This window comes from Rattus norvegicus, chromosome 2 (genome assembly GCF_021556685.1).
Source record: "Rattus norvegicus strain SHRSP/BbbUtx chromosome 2, alternate assembly SHRSP_T2T, whole genome shotgun sequence".
NCBI classification, from domain to species: domain Eukaryota; kingdom Metazoa; phylum Chordata; class Mammalia; order Rodentia; family Muridae; genus Rattus; species Rattus norvegicus.
Genome location: NC_141535.1, coordinates 199,469,820 through 199,491,644, shown reverse-complemented (window position 1 = coordinate 199,491,644; position 21,825 = coordinate 199,469,820). Strand labels below are relative to the sequence as shown.

General features: G+C 40.5%; 1 protein-coding gene across 2 annotated transcripts in view; it reads right to left on the bottom strand.

Moving 5' to 3' along the window:
* Positions 1-4,404: 4,404 nt before the first annotated feature.
* Vav3 (vav guanine nucleotide exchange factor 3) overlaps positions 4,405-21,825 on the bottom strand; it is a 335,600-nt gene continuing 318,179 nt past the window's right edge. For both annotated transcript variants that reach the window (XR_015661543.1, NM_001191714.1), the window contains 2 exon segments: positions 7,146-7,297; positions 4,405-6,544 (listed from right to left, as the gene is read on the bottom strand). Coding sequence is in view for 1 of the 2 variants with exons in the window: in NM_001191714.1 (NP_001178643.1) it covers positions 6,503-6,544; positions 7,146-7,297 (194 nt within the window). In the remaining variant the exon portion in view is untranslated.

Here is a 21,825-nt window from a genome sequence, read left to right as displayed (position 1 = left end):
GTGTGTATAGGGGGGTTATGGACAGGAAACCAAGAAAGAGTATAACATTTGAAATGTAAATAAATAAAACATCCAATAAAAAAATTAAAAAAATAAAATTGCCAAGCTACTGTAAGGCAAAGGACACTGTCACTAGGACAAAATGGCAACCAACAGATTGGGAAAAGATCTTTACCAATCCTACATCCAATAGAGGGCTAATATCCAATATATACAAAGAACTCAAGAAGTTAGACTCCAGAGAATCAAGTAACCCTATAAAAAATGGGGTGCAGAGCTAAACAAAGAATTCTCAACTGAGGAATATTGAATGGCTGAGAAGCATCCAAAGAAATGTTTGCGTACTCCTATTGCTTACCCTTTACCACTTAAATTAGGTTTCTGTGGTGGGTGAGGTGGGGGAAGCAATCACAGAGACATCCCTGGCCACCTATGCCAAATAGCGTTCTCTTGCCCACTTCCCGATAATAATACTAAGCAGTCACTCACATTACGTATTTTTCTGGTTTATTCCTGTTTACTCCTGTTTGTAATCTTCAATGATTTAAGTTCCTCCAACACAGGAATTGTGTCAGGTTTGTGGTTGTGTTTTGAAACTTAGGACTGAACTGTATGTAGAAAACTCAAAGCACATCTGTTGAGTGAAGCAGAAGGAAAAAGAAAACCCGATTTTGCAGAAACTTGAAGAACTTACAGTTTTAGAATTTCAATGGTCCTGCTCCAAGGCATGCCCAGTACTGTGCCCATTTTCCTTTTCCTGAATACAATACAGAGCCCACTTCTTACATATCGGCTAACTGTCCTCCTTCCTGAGCTGAATCTCAAGAAGGAACTTCCTAAATGAGAAAGGAAAAAAAAAGTCTCCCTGGGAGATATCTCCCACCCCAATTCATCCTTGAAAAATGGCTTTACATGGGTGTGTTACTCAGTAAATATAGATCAGAGGAGTCCTGGAGGGGCTGCTTTTTAGTAAGACCCAAAATACAGACTTATCTAATTTTTTTTTCAAAATGACCCACGCCTTTCATCCGGACCTCCTATTGAACGTTAAGACATTTTAGCTTACCTGTCTATTGTAGGCAGCCACTGGGACGGCCTCTAAGAAACCCCAGGTCTTCGTGTTTGTCTTTGTGTAATCCCTTCTCTGGAGTGGGAGCTGGATTTAATAAGCCAGTGTAGAAGTGATTGGATGTCACTTCTGAGACTATTGTAAAAACAGCAGCTGTCATCTTGTGTACCCTCACGCTTTCTCTCTTGGCTATGTCTTCTGGGCGGAGTGAGCGGCCACATGATGAGGCAACCATGTTAAGTCTACACAATGGAGGATGAGGATGCTTTTCCCCCCAGCTAGGCTAGAAAGTAACTGTAGCTCTGGCTATTGAAACACCTTGATTGAAGCCTCATGGGAACTTTGAGCTGAAAATAATCAGCTAATCTACTCCCTGATTTCTGATCCAAAGAAACTGTACAATAGCAAATGCGGTCCTCAGCTGTGAAGCTTTGGAGTAATTTGTTACATGGCAGCAGCTGACTGATACACCATGCTCTAGTAGAGCATTTGATTGGCACTCCACTTGTGCATACATTTTAAGGGATCACTGATGTGAAGTTAACTCAAAATGTTTCTTCCAAAGGCTAAAAACACATTCAAAGAGAACTTTTATTTCCTTATCTGTGTTAACATTTTAAATTTGTAACACTAGTTTTATGTGTGTATTAAAATAGTAGCCAAGTTGCAATTAAAGAAAAATAATTCTTTCATTTGGTGCCTATCTGCCAGACGGTTCTCTTAACCATTTTACATGTTATCTTCTCCAGTCCTTCACAGCCAGCTGCTGCTGTCATCCTATTATAATATGGGAGATGCAGAAGGATGAGCAGTGTGGGCAACTTTTGCAACCCAATAGTAGAGACAGCTAGGCTGGGTCTAAGCTTAAATCCCTAACCACCCATTTCCTGTAGCATAGACAGAGAGGTGGGTCACGGGAAAGAGCGAAACAGTCCAGAGCCTTAATAAAACGCTCCAGGACAAGAAGATCTACTTAACCAGAGCTAGGGTTATGATTCAAAGATGACTAGATCAATCTTCCATGGATTCTTAGAGTGATTCTGGGAGATCAATGAAGTAACATACAATAAATGGCTGGTGTACACAGTTTATCCTTCCTTTCTCGGAAGAGGTCATCAGAGCACAAGCGAACCCACAAGCAGTCTTTGATCAGACTCAGAATTAATGTCAGTGTCTACTGATAGTCACACTCAGTGCATTCTTCGATTTCCTACGGGGTGAATCTCAGAAGAAAAGCCAGAGGAATTGTAGAATCAACTAAGCAGTGGTTCTCAGTCTCCCTATTCTGTGACCTGCCAATACAGTTCCTCATGCTGTGGTGACCTACAACCATCAAATTATTTCCCTGGCTACTTTGCAACTTTAATTTTGCTACTGTTATGAATTGTAGTGTAAATACCTGTGTTTTCTGATAGGCAACCTCTGTGAAAGGTTTCATCGACCCTTCAGAGAGTCATGGACTGGCAGTATGAGAACCACTGAACTAGAAAATCAAAAGTATCTTAGAGGATTTTTGAGTGCTTAGAGGTTTTTAGAAAACGTTGATATGACTTAGAGTCAAGAAATCTAGGTCTGAGCCTTTCCTTGCCAGCACCTTTTATCATCGTGATATGAGCAAGCCAGATCCCAGCTTGGGCACTGGGCTATTTTAGAGTTCATCTTGCTCAGGACTCATGAGGAAGGATATGAGCTGACTTTATGTGCATTCTAACTTGACACCCAGAATTCTTGCCATCTGGCCATGTGCCTACAAAATTAATTACAGTCACACTGTCCTCAGAGATTCTGGAATTTTCTGACTAAGTCAGAATCTAGAGTGCTTCAAAGGAACTCCATTTTTTCTGTCACAGCCCCTCTCCACACCGCCCCCAGTATGGTTTAATCAATGGAACCTAACGAGAGAGAGGATTCTTTGTGACCTCTGTTCTGACACTTGTTCATTACTTAGAAAAAGTGCCTTCCAGAGTCTGCCAGCCCAAACAGGTCTATCACATCCTCATCAGAGTCCAAGCAATCCCAGAAAGCTAGCTACAGTGCAACCTCAAATGATACATGAAGAGAGTTGAAAGGAGTTCGAGCTGGGTGAAAATTCTGTCTTCTTAGCTAAAAGCACGTGGAGCTGTCAAATACCATGTCTGAGCTTGTCTGTGCTTTTGCATACTAATCTCCCAGAACATATATCTTTTAGTCTGCCTATCATCTGAATGCTGAAAATTAAACTATGCGTGAAAAACAAAGCCTTTGCTCTCCATTGTACTCAGAACAAAGACAGCGAGCTCATGATTGAGCATCTGAGTACATGTTTTATGATTCCTGGAGCAAAGGAGAGACCAAGATTATTTTTGAATACCTACTATGCACCAGCATTCATACAAATAGCGTTTTTCATATGTTGTCTTCTTCTTCTTCAGCTCTCATATAATTATCATTTATCATAAATAAAGAAATATTTACTCTGGAAAGCCAGTGGCAGAACTAGGTCTGAACTCAGATCTAATTCATACAGAAACTCTGTCTTCCTGGGACATCAGTTGATTCAACTCCCTTCTCAGAGGGATTCATTTAGAACCTACAGACTTTCCACTTCAATCTAATAAATGAGTCTGAATTATGTTTAGGGAATTAAAAAGTTAGACAGTAACTATCTAATCGTCTACTTGAGAATGACAGTGATGATAACGACAAAAGTTGGTTTTAGGGACTAGGAGGAGCAGAATAACTTAATTCTGAACACATTTCCAGCTATCTACATCCTTATTTATTTATCAAATAGCTTTTTCGTGGCAGTGTGAGCTTCAAAATACTCTTATCTTTTTCCTCTATAAAGTGTGGAAGAATGCGGTAATGATTATACCGGTAACAGCCAGATGGCTCATGTCTTGTCACCTACTTACCAGCCATGTGACCTCTGGAATGTTGTAACCTAATAATATGCCACAGCATCCTCACCTGAAAATAGCAATGATGCAGGATAATGGGGTAGCTTTAACTGCACATAAGGGTTTTAGTATACCATATAATACCTCACTAGTGTTCGGAATAGATGCTACTGGCAAATGCAGAGTTTAGCTTATGATAATTTTGATAGAAATTCTGAACTTAAACCCAACCAAAATCAGGGTTAGTACTCCTTAGCTAATTATGAGGTTGGAATCTGTGGTATAAGACCATTCAAAGATAAAAACCTTCAACCTTCAAGAAATCATACTGTTTGCATAGAATGCAGAAGACCTTTGGGTTCTATCCCTAGTACCCCATGCGTGCATGTGCACCCATGTGCGTACACACACACACACACACACACACACACACACACACACAAGAAATACTCTTAATGCAAGTAGTAACTATTTTATTGACATATTTACAAAATATTACAAAGTAAAATGCCATTCTAACTCACCATATTACACAGGGGCTACAGACAGGCAAGACAAAGTCTATGGAAAACATTTATGTCTGTCTTTGGTATTAGAAATCTACACAGGTCATGGCATTTAAAATCTCCAATACAAAGTATTAAATGTAGACAAAGTCATCATTGGTAATGTCATGAAGAGAGGCTCTTGTGTCCTCCGCTATGAAACTCTGAGGCCAATGAAATGCAACAGGAAGACCACATTGCACTCGTGAGGCAGGGAGTCTATTGACTGAAATAAACAATACGTGCTACAATACTGTACACAGGAGTGTTTCAACCTGTGGGAAGCTGTACTCTCCATAGCAACACTTGCCGACACTAACATACAAAACATCCCCAAGACACAGATAAGACCTTAAAGGTAGGAATCCATTCCAAGAGTAGACCTTGTCAGCACAAGTTCACTGTACAGACATTTTATAAAATACATTTTCATCACCATTTACACATATACAAAAGCTCAATTGTTCTAAAACACAATCACAGTTTACATAATTCTGAGGTAAAGGTCTTGAGTCTATTTAAATGAAAAGTCCTAGCCCCGATGGGGTCTCCTCCAGGGAGATGTGTCCACGAAACAGGCTCTGGCACTCCTGTGAGACAGGAGAGGACAGGTTGCCTCAGCCCTTTCATGTTAGAGGTGACCCCAAAAATCTGGTATCAGAGACACTTAGAGATCACTTCTAAGATAAAAATACCTCTATCTTTTATCCAAGCAGAAACATTTTCTGAATCTTGACAGAACATAGCTACTGCTACCAAAGAAATACTCTACCATGGAAGGGCAAGTTAGTATCTTAACTTGTCAGCCTCAACTAGGGACTCCACGCATCTCAGGAGGAAGATACTTAGACTCCTCGTGGAACACAGTGAAAGCTTGGAGAAAGAAACATGCTGCAAAGTGGATCTTCCTACTGATTAAGACATAGCAAGAAAGGCTTCAGAAGGGAAAACAGAGGAGCCATGAGAACACAGAAATCAGGTTCCTTCTGTCTCAGAAAGAAATGAATGACTCGGTGTGCCTTTCTTCCCAAATCCTCAATAAAGCTCTTTTGTGCTACCATTAAAAAAAAATAAAAAACAGTGGAAATCAGCAACTATGCCTCGGGTCTCTAGAGAGAAGGAAGGCTTGTGTTCATAGCTATTGCAGCTATATAGTGATATCCTATGGATTGATTACAGCACTTGATCTGTCTCTGTAAACACCTCTACCTCTGGGATTCCTGGCAACCAAGCATGATCTGCCCGGCCACGATTCCTTGTCAGGCATGACATTTCCAAAACACCCTCTGAAACCACAAAAACTGCGAGGCTTTCATACAAAGACACTTCCTTTCAAGTGCTTCTCTTTTTCTTCTTTATAAAGAAGTGTGGAAATATAATCAGGACATCAAATGAATAATTAAAACCCTCTCTGTAATTTATCACTTATGATGCAAACCTGAGCATGAGGCTCTTTTATTTTATCATGAGTAACATCTGGGGATAAAAGTGTTTGCCAGGCAGTGAGTCACCTGTTGAACAATTTAAGACGAGAAATGCTGGATCTCTCCAGCAAGCTGGATCTTTCCCAGATGGCAGACTCTACTTTTTCTTCATGCTGGGAAAAAGCAAAATTAAACTTGTATTTCTTTGTATCATCAAAAACTGTAAGAACAAAGTAAATATGCAGGAAGCATTTCCTAACAGTTGGATCCATGGTGTCTGGCCCAACGAAGAGAAACCTGATGTGTTTGCAGGACTCTTTTGGGGAAGGAAAGCGGTTGGCTTTGCCCTGGTTCCTGACAATGATAGGCAGGCAGGTTGTTTCTTGCACTGCTCTAGGCAAGCTATTAATCTGTCAGTACCAGAATCTTTAGAAATCCCAGCGTTAAGACTTAGGAAGAGAGAAAAGAGGGTGTTGAACAGCCAAGAACGCTGCTTTCTAAACACTTGAGTTAACTCATAATGGCGTGCAGGTTTCTGTCTGTGTTGCCTGAGATTTTGGTGCAGGATCAACTCTGGATTGGACTTTACTCGTCTTCTTCCACATACGTGGATGGAAACCAGCCCACCTACGGGAGATAAGGAACAGACTTATCAACACCTCTAGTGCTTCAAAGGATTCTACAGACAGAAAATTCCTTATTTTCCCAACACACTAATTATGCTGGGGTTTTATGCTTACTGTGGGAACATTGGCTTAACAGCAAGGACAGGGATAGGCCTCATAAAGATAGTGATAGAAACCTAGTAATAAAATGAGCTTAAACAGGGCTCTAATCCACTAGCTCACAAATGAATACACATATCAGGGCAATATGGGACTCAGCACCATGATTCTATCTCTTTGGTAGGACAGGATATGGATGAAAAACAGAGGTACTCCGTCCCAGTCTTTCCAACAGGGATTGGGAGCTTTTGGAAATGCTTGATGCTTATATAAACTGCATACAGTGGTGCTTAACTACTGACAAAAAGACCGCTCAACTCTTCTGATGTGCCAGTCAACTCGTGGCCCCTACTGTATTGACCCAAGCCATTTTGAATGGCAATGCATGCCTCCAGTCCTTGGCAGCCAGACTGCTGAAAGGACAAGTTCACAACATTATCATGCCAGTGATTGTCCAGCCCTCTCATTCACAAAGAACTGACACAATTGAAGGGCCAACTCACCCTGCCATTTACTTCTCCTCTCCACCAGCCATTTGCACTCATCTTTGTGTAAATCTTCACCATGTCTCCTTTCAATAGGGAGAGCTCCCGCATATCTCTTGCACAGAAGTCATACCGAGCGATGGCAATGCCCAGAACTTTGGGACTTAGCACTGTAAAGAAACAAGGCAGAGTCTGAGTTAGTGTGAAGTCGGTTGCATCCAGCCGTCAGAACCTAATGAGACCATTGCTATTGGTGCTATCAAATGCAGGGCTGTGACTTCCTTACAGATTAGTGACAATGACAGCAGGAGTTTGAAAGCAGCACAGTTGCTGTTTCAATCCAATCAGGTATGATCAAGTTCATTCCAGACAGTTAAATATCCACTGTTCTGCTTTTGACACTCGTCATAAAGCTTCTGTAAAGCCACGCCAAATGGAAATGACTATGTGAATGGATTTGAGGTAACTTTAACATAAACTTACAACTGAGGACACTATATTCTGTTTCTCAATAGAACCTCTGGGGTGAAGCTTTCTGGTTTTCACCTGGTAACTTCTTTGACTAAATTCTGAGTAACTGAATTCTGGGCTCTGATAAAGTCTATGAAATCAATCTCATCACTTCTAAGTAAGTGACAGTCTCCTCCCCAGTCAACCTTTTTATGTTTAAACCGTCTGGGGTCAACCAAGTTATTATTTCACATATGATTTTGTATATGTGAGGACATGCACGCCAACTTCTTCTTTTCATGGAAACACTGAAATGTTTACTGCACTGTCTAACCAAAATCCAGGACCAAGGTACCATTGCTTTGCTTGATCCTCTGTTTGTTTAATATCCCTGGTGGCAGGAGAGGAGTCAGCCCTGTCTGAAAAGGACTCTCCATTCAGGCTGTGCACGTTTGTTGGTCTCTGGTGCTTCCTAACAGGCTGTGTAGTAACTTCTCCACCTGTTGCTCTGTGGGCGTCATAAAGTGTTTTCAATTATATGTGCTATGATTCTGAGAACAGCTCCCCTGAGACTGGTGGGACTTTATAAATCTTAAATGGTAAAGGAACTTAAGTGTAAGAAAAAGCAACAAATGGAAACGCCATCCATCTGTATTACAGCAGTTCCCAGTGCCCAGGTAGCTCATAATGACCCATGCCACCCTGGAACAGTCCACCTGCTTGGCAACAGGGACCTCAGGCCTATCATTCATGGCTTTATAATGACAGCCTTTTTTAAAGTCTCCAGGTGTCCATCATAAGATAAACGAATGGCAATACTGTAGATTTCAGAACCGTAAAGGGAGTAAAAATAGGTCATTTTATTTTACCATTCAGGACACAAACCACTTTAATGGTTTCCTTCCTGAAAATGGTCCCATTGCCAAGGCACTGTTCTTAAAGTCAGTGCACATAAAAACACCCCTGTGATGGAGAAACCCAATTGTAGACTTGACTGTGTGACCTCGCACAGGCCTCTCAACCCCTCTAGGCCACATTTTTCTCATCTATAAAACGAAAGGTTTGTACTAGCTGACTTCTAAGGCCTATTTCAGAATTCTATGTTCTATAGGGACTTACAGGTTAATTTTTAAAAAACCCACCAGAAAATGTACTTATCTAGGCTCAGAGCCATATAAATGTCATTTAACTCTCCAGGTAATGACAGAAATTCAGATCAAAATGCCTGGACATTTTGAAGAGCTATAGAAACGGTGGAGATGATTCCTCAATTCAAGAAATGCATACTGAATCTTATTCTTCTCTTTGGAGGGGAAGTTGAGACTTTTGGGTCCTTTTTATTTTCTTCATGGAAATGCACAAAAACTGAATTTTTCTCCACTATGACTTCTAGTCTTTCAGACAAGACGGATGATTGCTCAGAGTAGTTCATCTCCCTTTAAATTCCCATTCCCTCACCCATCTCTCCACACTGACACATGGTAAAATATAAAATGTCACATTGAAGTTTATGGCACACACACACACACACACACACACACACACACACACACACACAATGCCATGGCAAACAATGATGCTATAGCCAGGGAAGAGTGACTTGAATGGTGTAATGGAACAACAGGGACTGTGTTTGAGGAGATGAATTTACATGGGAAGCCATACACAGAAGCCAAAATACTGGATTTGCACATAGAAGCAAGTTGTAGAGACATATAAAAGCAGTAAGCAGTACCTGACCAGAAAGGAGTGGAAGAAGGGGGGACAAAGCTGTAGTCTGGAGGAGTTACAAAAGAAAAGCCACAGAACAGAGGAGGGGCTTAGAGAAGGAAAGAAAAAGAAGCAAAAGAGCATTTAAGAGTTGGCACACAAATATCTCTCAATACAATGACTTTGCTGTTTGTAATCACAAGAAAACTGTCACATCCAAGTTGGAATATCAAGCTGTGCTTCTTACCCACCACTCTCCTGTCACCATTTCGAAATGAGAAACATGCCAGACTTTTTCACTTTGATTGACATTAGTTCTGAGATTCAGAGCTGTCTGTCATTCCTTAGGCAAATAGCAAACACGTTGCACGGTGCCACCCAAGTCCTACCCATCCGAGGATGGCCCAATTCCCATTTTGTTACAATAACAGGAAGGGGAAGGCACTCATATAAATATGTTCCTAATGAAAAGCAATATGAATAAGTAGGAGTTTACAAAAACAGTACAGAGCTTACAGGATTATGTCAACGAAGCATAAGGAAACATGGAAAATCCAAAACATTTGCTGAGCTAAATTCAGACACTTTGTTAAGACTCACCCTTACTCACAGTCAAGCATGTATATCTCGGCTTACTTTCAATAGGGAAAGTCAAGTTGTAGAGAGGTACAATGTAGATGCTGGCAACTGTGTACTCAATTTTTCACTCTACAGTTTCAATAATAAGAATTGATTGTATTCCTTATCAAGTAGTTCTGAAGTATTAGTTACTATTGCTCAATAAGCTGAATACATCACTCACAAGACATTGCAGTGAATAAGAGAAAGGCACTGATGCTCTCTTTCCTGTGAATAAGAGAAAGGCACTGATGCTCACTTTCCTGTGAATAAGAGAAAGACACTGATGCTCTCTTTCCTCTGCATCTGAGAAACTCTAGAGTCACAGCCCTCATTCTCCATCGGAGCTGCACAATTCTCCTCAGTGAGCACTGTGGTTCGTATAGCTCTAACATTTAACCCGCTGATTCTATGGCGTTGTTAATAACAGACACGGAAGACCTTGGGGTAGAAACTTTCTCCCAGTATCTATTCTTCCCATCATTCATCTGGTAGAGGGTTGAGTTCAACCATGTTCAGCCAGCAGGAAGAGTTCATTTTCTCATCTCCTTTACATGCTAGTAAAAAGATACATGGTGAGGTCCTGACCAAAGCTATTAAGGCAAAAATATCATGAAGCAGCTCCTGAGATCTTTCCTTTTAACCCTTTATTCTATTTTGCTTTCTGGCATGTGAAAGTTGTCACCTTGCTCCATAAAAAGGGAATCTATCACCTTGAAGAAGACAGGGTGAGTTCGAGAGAACATCCGTTACAAAGACTTCACAGAGCACAGGGAACCTTTCATCGAGCTCTGAGCTCTTTCTGTTTTTATAGGATGGACAAATAAATTGACTTTTCTGATTAAGTCAACAGTTTGGGTTTTCTGTCACTAGTATCCAGACTTAACCTGAAGCATTATCCCTGAAGATGCAATAAAATGAGGTAGAGCCCAAGGATGAGTATGTTTTTCCATACATCTCTCTTCAGGCAGTTGCCTGATATTGCAAACCAGTACTGTTATCTCTAAGTGGATTCTCCAGGATCCTAACAGCAACAGTGACCTACTACTAGGTATGCTATCAGACCCCAGCCAAGCAAACTGGCCAAGGGAATTGTAAGAAATTCAGTCGTTCTTAAAATCATTGACGATGAAGTCCTTGCACACAAAGGGATCCATGTCTGACTCTCTTTTGTCATGAATGGCCTCACCACATTTTTCTATTCCATGTGCTTGCTCAGTTAAAAAAATACACTGCTACATTCCACCACAGATCATTTTATAATATGACAAGTACATGTTTACTACTGTGCAATAGAAATGACAAAATTCACTCTCTATGTGTTTGTGTGTATGTGTGTACATTACCTTCATTAGAATTTTTAAGAAATGCAGTCTTTTTTTTGAATAAAATTAGATCAGAGAAGCATCAAATAGGAAACAGTCCATGGCAGAAAATCCCACTCCCTGTCAGTGTAATGTGTAGAACATGGTTTCTAATTTAAGTTCTTATAGTCATAAGATAGGAATCTAGGAATGCTGACACCAGATGTTTTGTCATTTGTGGGGTTAGTCATGGGCTAATTACTTTGTTAGAAATGTTACCTTCTCTTCTATCTGGCAATGGGTACATCGTAGCCTCGAGAAAGTGAAGATAAGGGATGTGGGACTATTGCTGTGTGTGTGCGCTGTGTGTGTGTGTGTGTGTGTGTGTGTGTGTGTGTGTGTGTGTGTGTGTGTTGAGGTGTGACTGTGCATGCATACAGAAGACAGTTTTGTTCTGTTCTGTCACTCTCTACCTTACTCCTCTGAAATAGGGTCTCTCACTGAACCTGCCAGCGAGACCCATCAGTCCTCCTATCTCTGTCCCGAACAGCATCAGGTTTGTATGGCTGGCTGCACAGGTTTAAGGCAAGTGCTGGGAATCTGAACTCAGGTCTGCATGCTTCTAAAGCAAGAGCTCTTACCACTGAGCAATCTTCCCCCACCCCTTATCTTCACTCCCTCGAGGCTATGATAGATAGAAGAGAAGGTGACATTTCTAATAAAGTAATTAGTCCATGACTAACCTCACTAATGACAACACATCTGCTGTCAACATCCCTAGATTCCTATCTTAGGACTGCAAGAACTTAAATTAGAAGCCATGTTCTACACATTACACTGACAAGTAGTGAGATTTTCTGCCATGGACTGTTTCCTATTTGATGCTTCTCTGGTCTAATTTTATTCATAAAAAAAAAGACCGTATTTCTTAAAAAAAAAAAAAAAAAACTAAAGAAGGTAATGTAAGCCAAGAATGAAATATCACAAGAGATAACTTATCTCTAAAGGGAAGAAATAAGAAATCAATGGATATAATTAAATGCCATTTAAATAACTTCAAGAGTAGATAGATAAACTAGACATAGCCAATCTACACTAAGACCATCTAAAATTTCTGATTATAGATAATGCTTTACCAAGGAATCTGAGTCTACATCAATAGCACTGTAGGGGGCTATCCCTTTCCTTATCAAGCCTTAAGTGCCTTAAAACTCTTTGCATTACAATCAAGTGCCTAGAATTCAAAGTTTCTTAAATTAGATCTATAATGGTATAATTCTAGGGTGGTGGAGAGACGGGACAGTGGTGAAAAGCATTCGCTGCTCTCGAGGAGAACCTACGTTTAGTTCCTGCCAGACATATTAAGAGGCTCAAAACCACTCATAGTTCCAGCTTCTGGGGTATCTGACACTGTCTTCTGGGCTTTGTAGGCCCCCACACCCACATGCAAATACCAACAGACAACTATATATATTTGCTGGCCAGGTTCTTGGACTTTGGCTTTCTTAGCGCTAGCCTGAGACATCAAGGGTTTTCAATGATATTACTATAAAGAAGAGCATCATCTCAGATTTTACTTGTTGAAAACTAAACTTACCACCTCCACTTTGTAGGTCTGCTGGCTAGTTTTATATCAACTTGACATGGTGGCTAGAGTCATTCTAGAAAAAGGAACCTGGTTTAATAAAATGTTCCTATCACACTGGCTGGTGGGCAAGACTGTGACATGTTTTCTTGATTGATGATCAATGTGAGGGAGCTCAGTTCACTCTGTCTGGTGGCACCCAGGGTGGTGGTTCTGAGTGCTATAAAAAAGCAGACTGAGTAACCAGGGGAGCAAGTCAGTAAGCAGTGTTCTTTCACACCCTCTGTACCAGTCCCGGCCTCCAAGTTCCTACCTTGAGTTCCTGCTCTTACCTCCCTCAGTGTTGACAGAGTATAAACTGAAAGCTGAAATACACCCTTTCATCCCTAAGTCACTTTTGGTCATAGTGTTTTATCCCAACAATAAAAATCCTAATTAAGAAATCTAGTACAACTTATCTTTTTTTTTCTGCCAGCCTTGCACAATCAGACACTGTTAGGCTCTTCCTATCCAACCTGTACGTCAAGTATCTTCTCCCTGTGCAAGGTCAGGCTAATTATTCCTTCCATAATTCTCGGATCAGCTATCCCAATCCAGGTACACACACTGTTCTAACTGCAAACAGCACCCAACTTGCCTCTTGATTTCAACGTATTTGCTTTTCTAAGCATTGCCTCCTAGTGACTCACCCTAAATGGAGATTCTCTCATCCATTTGCTAAATTATGAATTTCAAACTTTTAGATAGAATCACATGCAATTTATATACTGGTTCTCCCCACCCCTTTTTAGCCAAACCTTTTAGAAAGGTCACATATAAATTCTTTTTCCCTAGACCAGCTTTCTACACCCCCCATGACCTTCAGGTACATTTCCAACTGAGGACTGTGGTTTACTCTAGAATACTTCACCTGATCCTGCGCTCCCTTATTCAAAAGCCTAGATCAGACCCTTCCCAAAATCCCTGATGACCAACTCAGATGCTATCTGTCCTTTCTTGTCCTCTTCCAGTCACCTGGTGGGCATTCAGTCATGTCACAGCACGTCCGAGGTCTGCCATTTATCATTTGCATACGTAGCTCCACTTAGATGTGGGTACTGGAAGGCAGGGACCAGTTCTGTGTCTCCTATAGGACAGGCCCCCGTGCTATGCAATGGCTTCGACCTGATAGACCAACATCTTAGCTAGGTGTCCGGTTTTATAGTTCTGTATGTCTCCCCTTCCCACTGGCTCAGCCCCATCATTCACTCACTTAACTGCTCAAAAAGACATTCAAGAAAAAGGTGACAAAACATAAGGGGAAGAGAGTGAACTACACCCAGGCTTTGTGAGGACTCTAACCTAGCAGCGCCATTCCTGCCACAACTCACCCTTCCGAGATGCCGAGCAGCTATTAAACACCACGCGCCTCATAGCATTAACCATGCCGTTTGCCTGAGGGATCTTTCTAAAGTAAAAGGTTAATCAGTTTCCTCTGCCGCTGCACGTGTATCTCTCAGCCAAGCACTTTAAGGGTTGATCGGGATGATTTCCACTTCCCTGCGCACCGTGGAATGATTTATTGTTGCCACTTTTCCTATATGTCAATTTTCTCTGCCTCTGGGTCCTTGATCCTTTTGTGCGATAAAATCAGCATTTGAATCTTCTGGCACCTACTGAAGATAACGAGCTAAGCGAGGGAAGCGGGTGCTGAACCCTAGAGTCAGGCATCCGATAATACATTTTGTAGAGTGGTTAAAATTATAGAATATGCTTACCTCCATGCTAAAACTAGATACATCTATCTCTATACACATACGGAGATACAAAATTTCTTCATTAAATTTTTCTATAAGGCATTCTTAAGACATCTTAGTGCAGGAATTATTGGTCATTGCACTGTCTTAGAACAGGATTAGGAAAAGTCCTGGAGAAGTGGCATCCCTGGAAGTGCTGATGTCTGTCACCTCCTGCACTCCCATTTCATTGCCTGTTTCACAGCACAGGCCACCTCCCCACTCACATTTCCTTATTTTTGTAGCTTCTAGAGCAGTCTCTCTGCCACTCACAGCAGTGTACTCGTACAGAATATTAAATCAATAATGAGTCCCTTTCAGTGACACGATCATTGGCTAGGTACATGCTTCCGATTAGGCCTAATTTCTCTCTTCAAATGCTTCTGGCTTTGCATCAGCACAGAGGACAGCCTTGCTTGGTGAGACCTCAAAGGCAAGTTATTTGACATGCGTATGATACCTAAGTCTTCCTGGGCTACCACTCACGGAACATTGTTATCAAATGGAATGGTTCACAGTGTAGGTGGCATTCCAATGACAAAAGACAGAGCTTATAGTAATACTACTTTTCAACTTTTCCACATAAAATAGACATTGAGAGGCTAGCATTCTCTAGTAGAAAAAAAAATCATCTGTTGAATAAATGGCATGGAAACCTGTGCAAGGACATGGAAAACCTGTGCAAGGGTACAATAGTTTAGTGGTGAATCACTAGAAGATACCATACAGTTCTGAGACTAGGAAGAAAAAGCCGCAGAACACAGAACTATTTTGATTTAAAGGAAAATCAAACAAACAAAAGGAACAGGTTAATAGGAGGACAAAAAAGTTCGAGTGACTTGATCTCGAATACCTACACTTTTGCTCTCAGGGTAACTAAGAGCTGCTTTATAGAGCCATAGTCTGCCTTGTTCGGTCTATGAATTCGCGTGAGCAAGCCAATGTGTATTCAGCTTAGAGTAACATTGAAATTAGAAACAAAACTCCATTAACATTTATCCGTAAGGGTCTGAGTTACCAACTCCTGAACTAATTTTTGAACTAACACCTACTTACTCATTATCTATTTTATAGACCTTTTCACTGAGTGTTTATTAATTATTCTTCATTATTTGAAACATCATCTAACACTTTTAATTTTAACCAACACATGGATTTCATATTAATTTCTATGACAAAAATTTTAGCCAGCATTGGGCCAGTGTATTTACCAAAACAGTGGTCTGTGCTTACTGCCTGACAGTGACCAAGGCGGTTTTCTGTAGCCCTGAATTCCTAAGTGAGATGCTTGATGAACTATCCTTGATTTTTTTTATTTTTTAATTTTTTGCCAAGATTGCATACAGATGGCCTGACAGCAGAAAGCATGCTGAGAATTAAATGAATGTTTAATTTAAATTTGTTATCCTTACCCTGATTTTATTTTAGAACACAATGTTTCATAGATTTCCAATAATATCCAAAGACATATTATCAAATATCTCTTTCTTTACCACTCTCAAAGGAAACAAACCAGAACTCTAGTTTGATTGGTTATATGTTTTAGATATCATTGCTGGAAGAATAGAGATAATTCAGGTTCGTTTCATTTAATGGGATGTTGACATCTGGTAGGTGAGCAGATCTTAGTGAGCATAAAATCCAGTGACACAGCAAAGACAAGTCATGTCAGGATTATCAGAAGATCTGAACAGTTGTTTGGTATCCAGTGTCCACCATGGAAACTTAGTTATGAGCAAGACAAGGAATCATTCAGTCGTTCACAAGGTCCTTCCTATTACTGAAAATTAATGACAGTTGATATTGCCTTGGGACTTCAGATCATTTATTGGCACATAGTTTTTGAGGATATGGATTTGATTCTAAATATGTGTTTTCTAAAACAAACCAACAAACTCTCTGGCATGAATTAAATTGTTAAGGTATAAGGACTACACTGAGATCCGTAAGGAGATAAAAGAAACATGCAGAAATGCTGATTTTAAGGAGCTTACAAATTATTGAAGACACAGGCTCACATGAAAGTTGTACACAGGTATAAAAGACTTAACTTCTGAGTGAGAGTTTGGAACAGATGCCAGACTTCACTGATGCCAGAAGACACGGTAAAACCCTCCAGTTCCCTAGCTGTCCCGACTCACAATCCTAATTGTCATACTCAAGTCTTCTCTTGTTTCATATCATATCCATATCTCACTTTTGACTAGATTATCTACAAAATCTGTCACCCTAATGACTAAATTTTGGTCACTTTCACCTAGATACTGAACACAATGTCCTCATCTCGAGTTGTTTACCTAGGCCTTTCTTCCTGCGGTCTTGCCTCATCACAGAAACCAGAACAATGCTGTTAAAACTTAAAGTCAGACTATCTCTCTATCTTGTTTAAATCCCTCCAAAGGCTTTGTATTTTCTCCCAAAGTCAAAATGTAAAGCACTGCAGGATGTCACAGGGTCTAGCCTGACCTACTCTTCGTATCTTGTTGCCTAATTATCTTCCTCTTGTCCCTGTTTGGGTGACATCACTGACATCACATATGTTCTTCCTGTGTACTATCAGTTCCCTCTCTTATATTCCTGAGTACTTTTTGTGACCTTCACAGTGAAGCCCACCCTGCCATTCTATAAACCCACAAACACAGATCATGGTCCCATGGAACAAGGAGGAAAACAAGAGTTTATTGCAGGAACAATGTGCAATTTAAATACCACTGGCTGACATTTGATTAAATTATGAAGGAAAGTTGGTAAGCAGAGAGAACATAATCCCTTAAACTACCACTGTTCTCAATAACTCTTAAGTCAGCACAAATGGTCTGTACTCTCGGTGACTGAAGTTACAGGTTTAGTAGCCTGTTCAACAGATAGATAGGGCGTGAGGATATTTATAGGAAGTCATAATGAAGGGAATCTCCTGGTCACATAAATGGCCTTGTTAGAAAGGAGAGCTTTAGGAAGGGTGTTTGGTGTCACCCTGGTAGAACTGGAACTGAGAATCCATCTCTCTGATTCACGGCTAAAGGGCCCCCTAACTTTGCTCTCGGACAATCAGCCCAGCTAAAAATCTCAAACCATTCTCTAGCGCGTTGAGCATCATTTGCCTGGTTATGTTATTCTTCCAGAGCAATTCTCAATTTCTAACACTAAATAATTATTTTCCAACCCACTGTCTGCCTTCCCTACCAGCATATAAACTCCACCAGGGCAGATGTTCATCTGTTACACTCACTCCTCTAGATACCCAGCAATTTAGATAGTTCTTGCCCTGCAGCAGGGTCTTGATGAGGAGTGAATGGATGTATGGCTATGGAGGAAGATATTGGGCAGGATGTAATAACCAAATAAAAGACAAAATAAGCTTTTAAGTTAATAGAAGTCGGCAGAACTGTACCCTTTAAGAGCACAAGGAGATAAAGGATAGGAGAAATTAATTGGAAAATAGTGACATAGTTTTGTTTTTATTGTTGGGTTTTGTTTGGTTGGTTTTTATTGTTTTACTTGTGTTTGCATGTACATACCTAGGCCTACAGTGAAGCCCTAGTTCGCATGAAATTGATAATATAGACAAAGTCGACCTCAAACTCGTGGTGGCAGCCCTCCAGCCTTGGCTTAATAAGTGCTGAGATTACAAGAACACACCACCATTGCCAGCGAAGAATGGCTTTTGCACTGGGGAAAGTGAGTAAAGGAGTCAAGTGATGTCAATATGTACTATGCAAAGTTCTGACAAATTAGAGTGTATTCATAGAACAGCAGCTGGGATGGTTAAATATGATAGTCACTCATATTATGTAAGAGTTAGAATAAGTATTTAAAGGGGGTGGGGAGAAAGATACACAGTAAAGAAAGTAAGACAGCATACTTGATGAAAAGGTTGTGATAGTTATTGTGAATATGTAAATTAGTTACTTCATAGCATGTTCTGAGGTTATTATAGTACAGTGAAATGTGTATGTGCATTGTGTACTTACCATAGTTAGTTGAAAAAATAGCTATAGTAGCTAAACTGAGTGATATTTATAGCTAATGTAAGGAAAACTACTTAGTTTTGTTGAAGACATATAAGGTGAATGCTTTGTGTGTTGGTTAAAAGTGAAGTCATGTCAGTGTTCAAGCAAAGACTGATGACCTCCTTCCAAGACCCCAATAAAAGATATTTGTTTAGAATGCTCCCCCATAGAACTGATGAGGCTGGCAAGTTTGAGGGGCCTAGATCTTGGGAGAATTCTCCAGCATTCACACTTATTGTTAAGGCCTTAGGGTGCATTGTGTAACTTCCAATAGGTGTGAGTACTACTGACTTAGCTGTGAACAAACAAATGCTGAATGGGGGTGGTAACAGTGGGGAGTGGGGACCAATGAAATCAAAAAGGGACAAAAGAAAACCCAGGCTGACAGTATCCTCAACTTCCAAATGCTGCTAGGACAGAAGAAAGATGCAGAGTTAATGCTTCTCATGTGTAAACTTAGAACTCAGTAGCGTAGGCAGGAGACCACTGGATGATACCAGGCCATCAAAGCTCTGAGCATTTTCTTGCACAGCTAGAACCCTGACGGAATTTTTAGAAAGAAAAAATGAAAACTTTCTCAATTCAGATAAATGTGCGGAGTTTCCAGGCAAGAATGACTAGACAAATAGATCCTCGAGTCAGGGCCATCACAGGACTACACTACATTCAATACAAGATGATTATATGTATTAACTACATTGAGGTCAATTGTCAATTTAGAAAGAAAGCTTCTAGGAATGGGCGTTCAGATAAGAAGTGCTAAGAACCTAAGTACTGCTTTTTAAGCCAGGGAATATTAAAAGGATAGCTTAGGATGAGGTTCTCTAAATTTTTAGAATTTAAGTTTGGAATCCCAGATGTGATTACTAATGTCTGGAGCCATCCTGCCCAGAGTAAAAATGCCTTGGAGTAGCCAATGAGGCTCTTGAAGTGTGTAAATAGGAGGGGAAATCAGCATGGCTAGTCAGAATGATGTACCGCTTTAGTTGACCAGTTGTCTGAGAAGTGAATAATCTGCAGGCATCATAGACGGGCGAAGAGGGCAAGTATGAAAATGTCAGGAGAATGTTACAATTAACTTGTCCCATAGTGCACACAATGGGAGAGTTGAGCTGAAGCCCAGGAAGCAGAACCAATGTGCCAAGGGAAAGTGAAATGGCTTCACCGGTGAATTAAAATTTGCCAAATAAGGCTAACACAAAATTTCACACTGGGCAACAGCGTGGGACACATGGACGTGGTGACTGGAACAGCAGTGGTGGCTGCACGAGCCAAAGCATCCAACACTGCCCACATGCCAGACATCTTCTACATGCTTCATACCTACTGACCCTTTTACGGCTTGGCATTAGAAGTAAACATCAAGATGTAGTGTTGTATGGTGAAATAAACTGGGGATCTCTAGTTCCTATATATCAAACTTGCATCAGTCTGTGGAAACCTGTTTGACAGGGGAAACCTTTCATAGTGATTTTTTTGCAGGACTGAAGGCTTATAGAATACTCCACTGGAGACGTTAATTTAATACATATATATGGGATTTGAGAATTTCTGTTCTGTTAATTGGCAAATTATTGCATATTAGTCAGGATTCTCTGCTTCTCCAATTCTATTCTAAGGCCATGTTTCAGACAAATGGCTCAAGTGACGCTTGGAAACGTGCTTTGGTTCACAGTGCTTTCTTTCAAGAGCAGGGTGCATTTCATGCTGGCAAAGCTGTAACAAGCTGAAAGTGCTTCATTGATTTGAAGTCTGGTTCTCCCAGAATGCCTATTTGCATCATTTGACCTGTCGGTACCAATAACATAAAGTCTCTCTATTAGCCATTGGAAAGACAAAAATTGGAAGTAGTCTGGAAATCTTTAGAAAATAGTTAAAATTAACACTGTAAGATACCATGGGTCTAACAGTCTTCCCATAGCCTACATAATGATATTTCTAGTTTGATCCTGTGGAATATGACTTTACGTTAAACCTGAGAGGTCTTTGTAGATGATATGGATCTCAAGTGAATACCAACCATCTAAGGTAGGCCTTAAAATCAACTGCAACCGCTTTTCTAAGTGAAAAGATGAGGACATACATAGGGGAGAGATAAAGATCCAGCAGGCTTGGAATGGAACATGTACAGACCAACTATTGCTCAGCCATCCAGAGTCTACAGACACATGGACACTATTTGGATTTTAGCCACCTGGCCTGTAGGACACAGCAATTTCTGTTTTGCCTTGTTTCTTTAAATCATTATGTGGCAAATTTTATGGCAGTCCTGGGAAACTAATATGAAATTAAAACTACTATTAAGGTTATCAGAATAAAATTAGGTGTGGAACACAAAATGACCAGTGGAGAGATGACAAAAGACTGAGCATAAAAAAGCAATCATAAAATGAAAGTGGATAGATATGGTCATATTGAATTACAAGGGCAGAAAGCTGACCTACATTAAGTGTGTATTTTAGTAGCTTAAGAAAATATTATCCCTGACTGTATTAAAATATAACTAATAAATACTATGGGATTGTCAGGTTATTTCAGGAATAAGACGATGATAATGGATATTGAGATTAATAAATAAAAGTGGCACTAATGTGACAAGAAGTGTTTTGCAATTTAACGTTTTCACACAGCTACCTGTGTGCTAAAGCACACCACCCCACATGATGCCACCCTCATACTTGCTAATGACGTTTTTCAGAAAGTCTTGCCCCATACCTGCAGGCTGAGTAACACCTCTATGACACCTTAGCGTATATTCTCTGGCTTCAGAAGGCTTATGCAATTCTATGACCTTAATTGTCTTTTGTGTGTTCCCATTCCCCTGTTTGCCCTATCTACCATTGTAGCTACAGCATCTAGCACAGTCTTGGCACATGGTGAGTGTTTGTAGTGAGCCGTATTGGATTTGGGCATGGCCGATTTGTGACTGCATAGCTCAAGGTGGCTATGTGACTCTGGGCTGCATGGCCACAGAGGTTCAACCTTGAAATGACAGCCATACAGACATGAGATTGTTGAACTAAAGCCTCTCCCAGGAAGACACTGGGAGCAATGACAGGATGTTTCAGCCTAAGCAAAACACCGGATGTCCCTGAGCAGATTCCTGAGAAGGGTTCGACCTTTTCAAAGAACATGTCCCCGGAAGACTGTTGCCTCTTTGTTAGAGGAGTATATCTTGCAGTGTAGTGATTCACCTTATATCCTTGGGCACTTCCCAAACTCCCCGACCCTAAGCTTCAGTTCCTG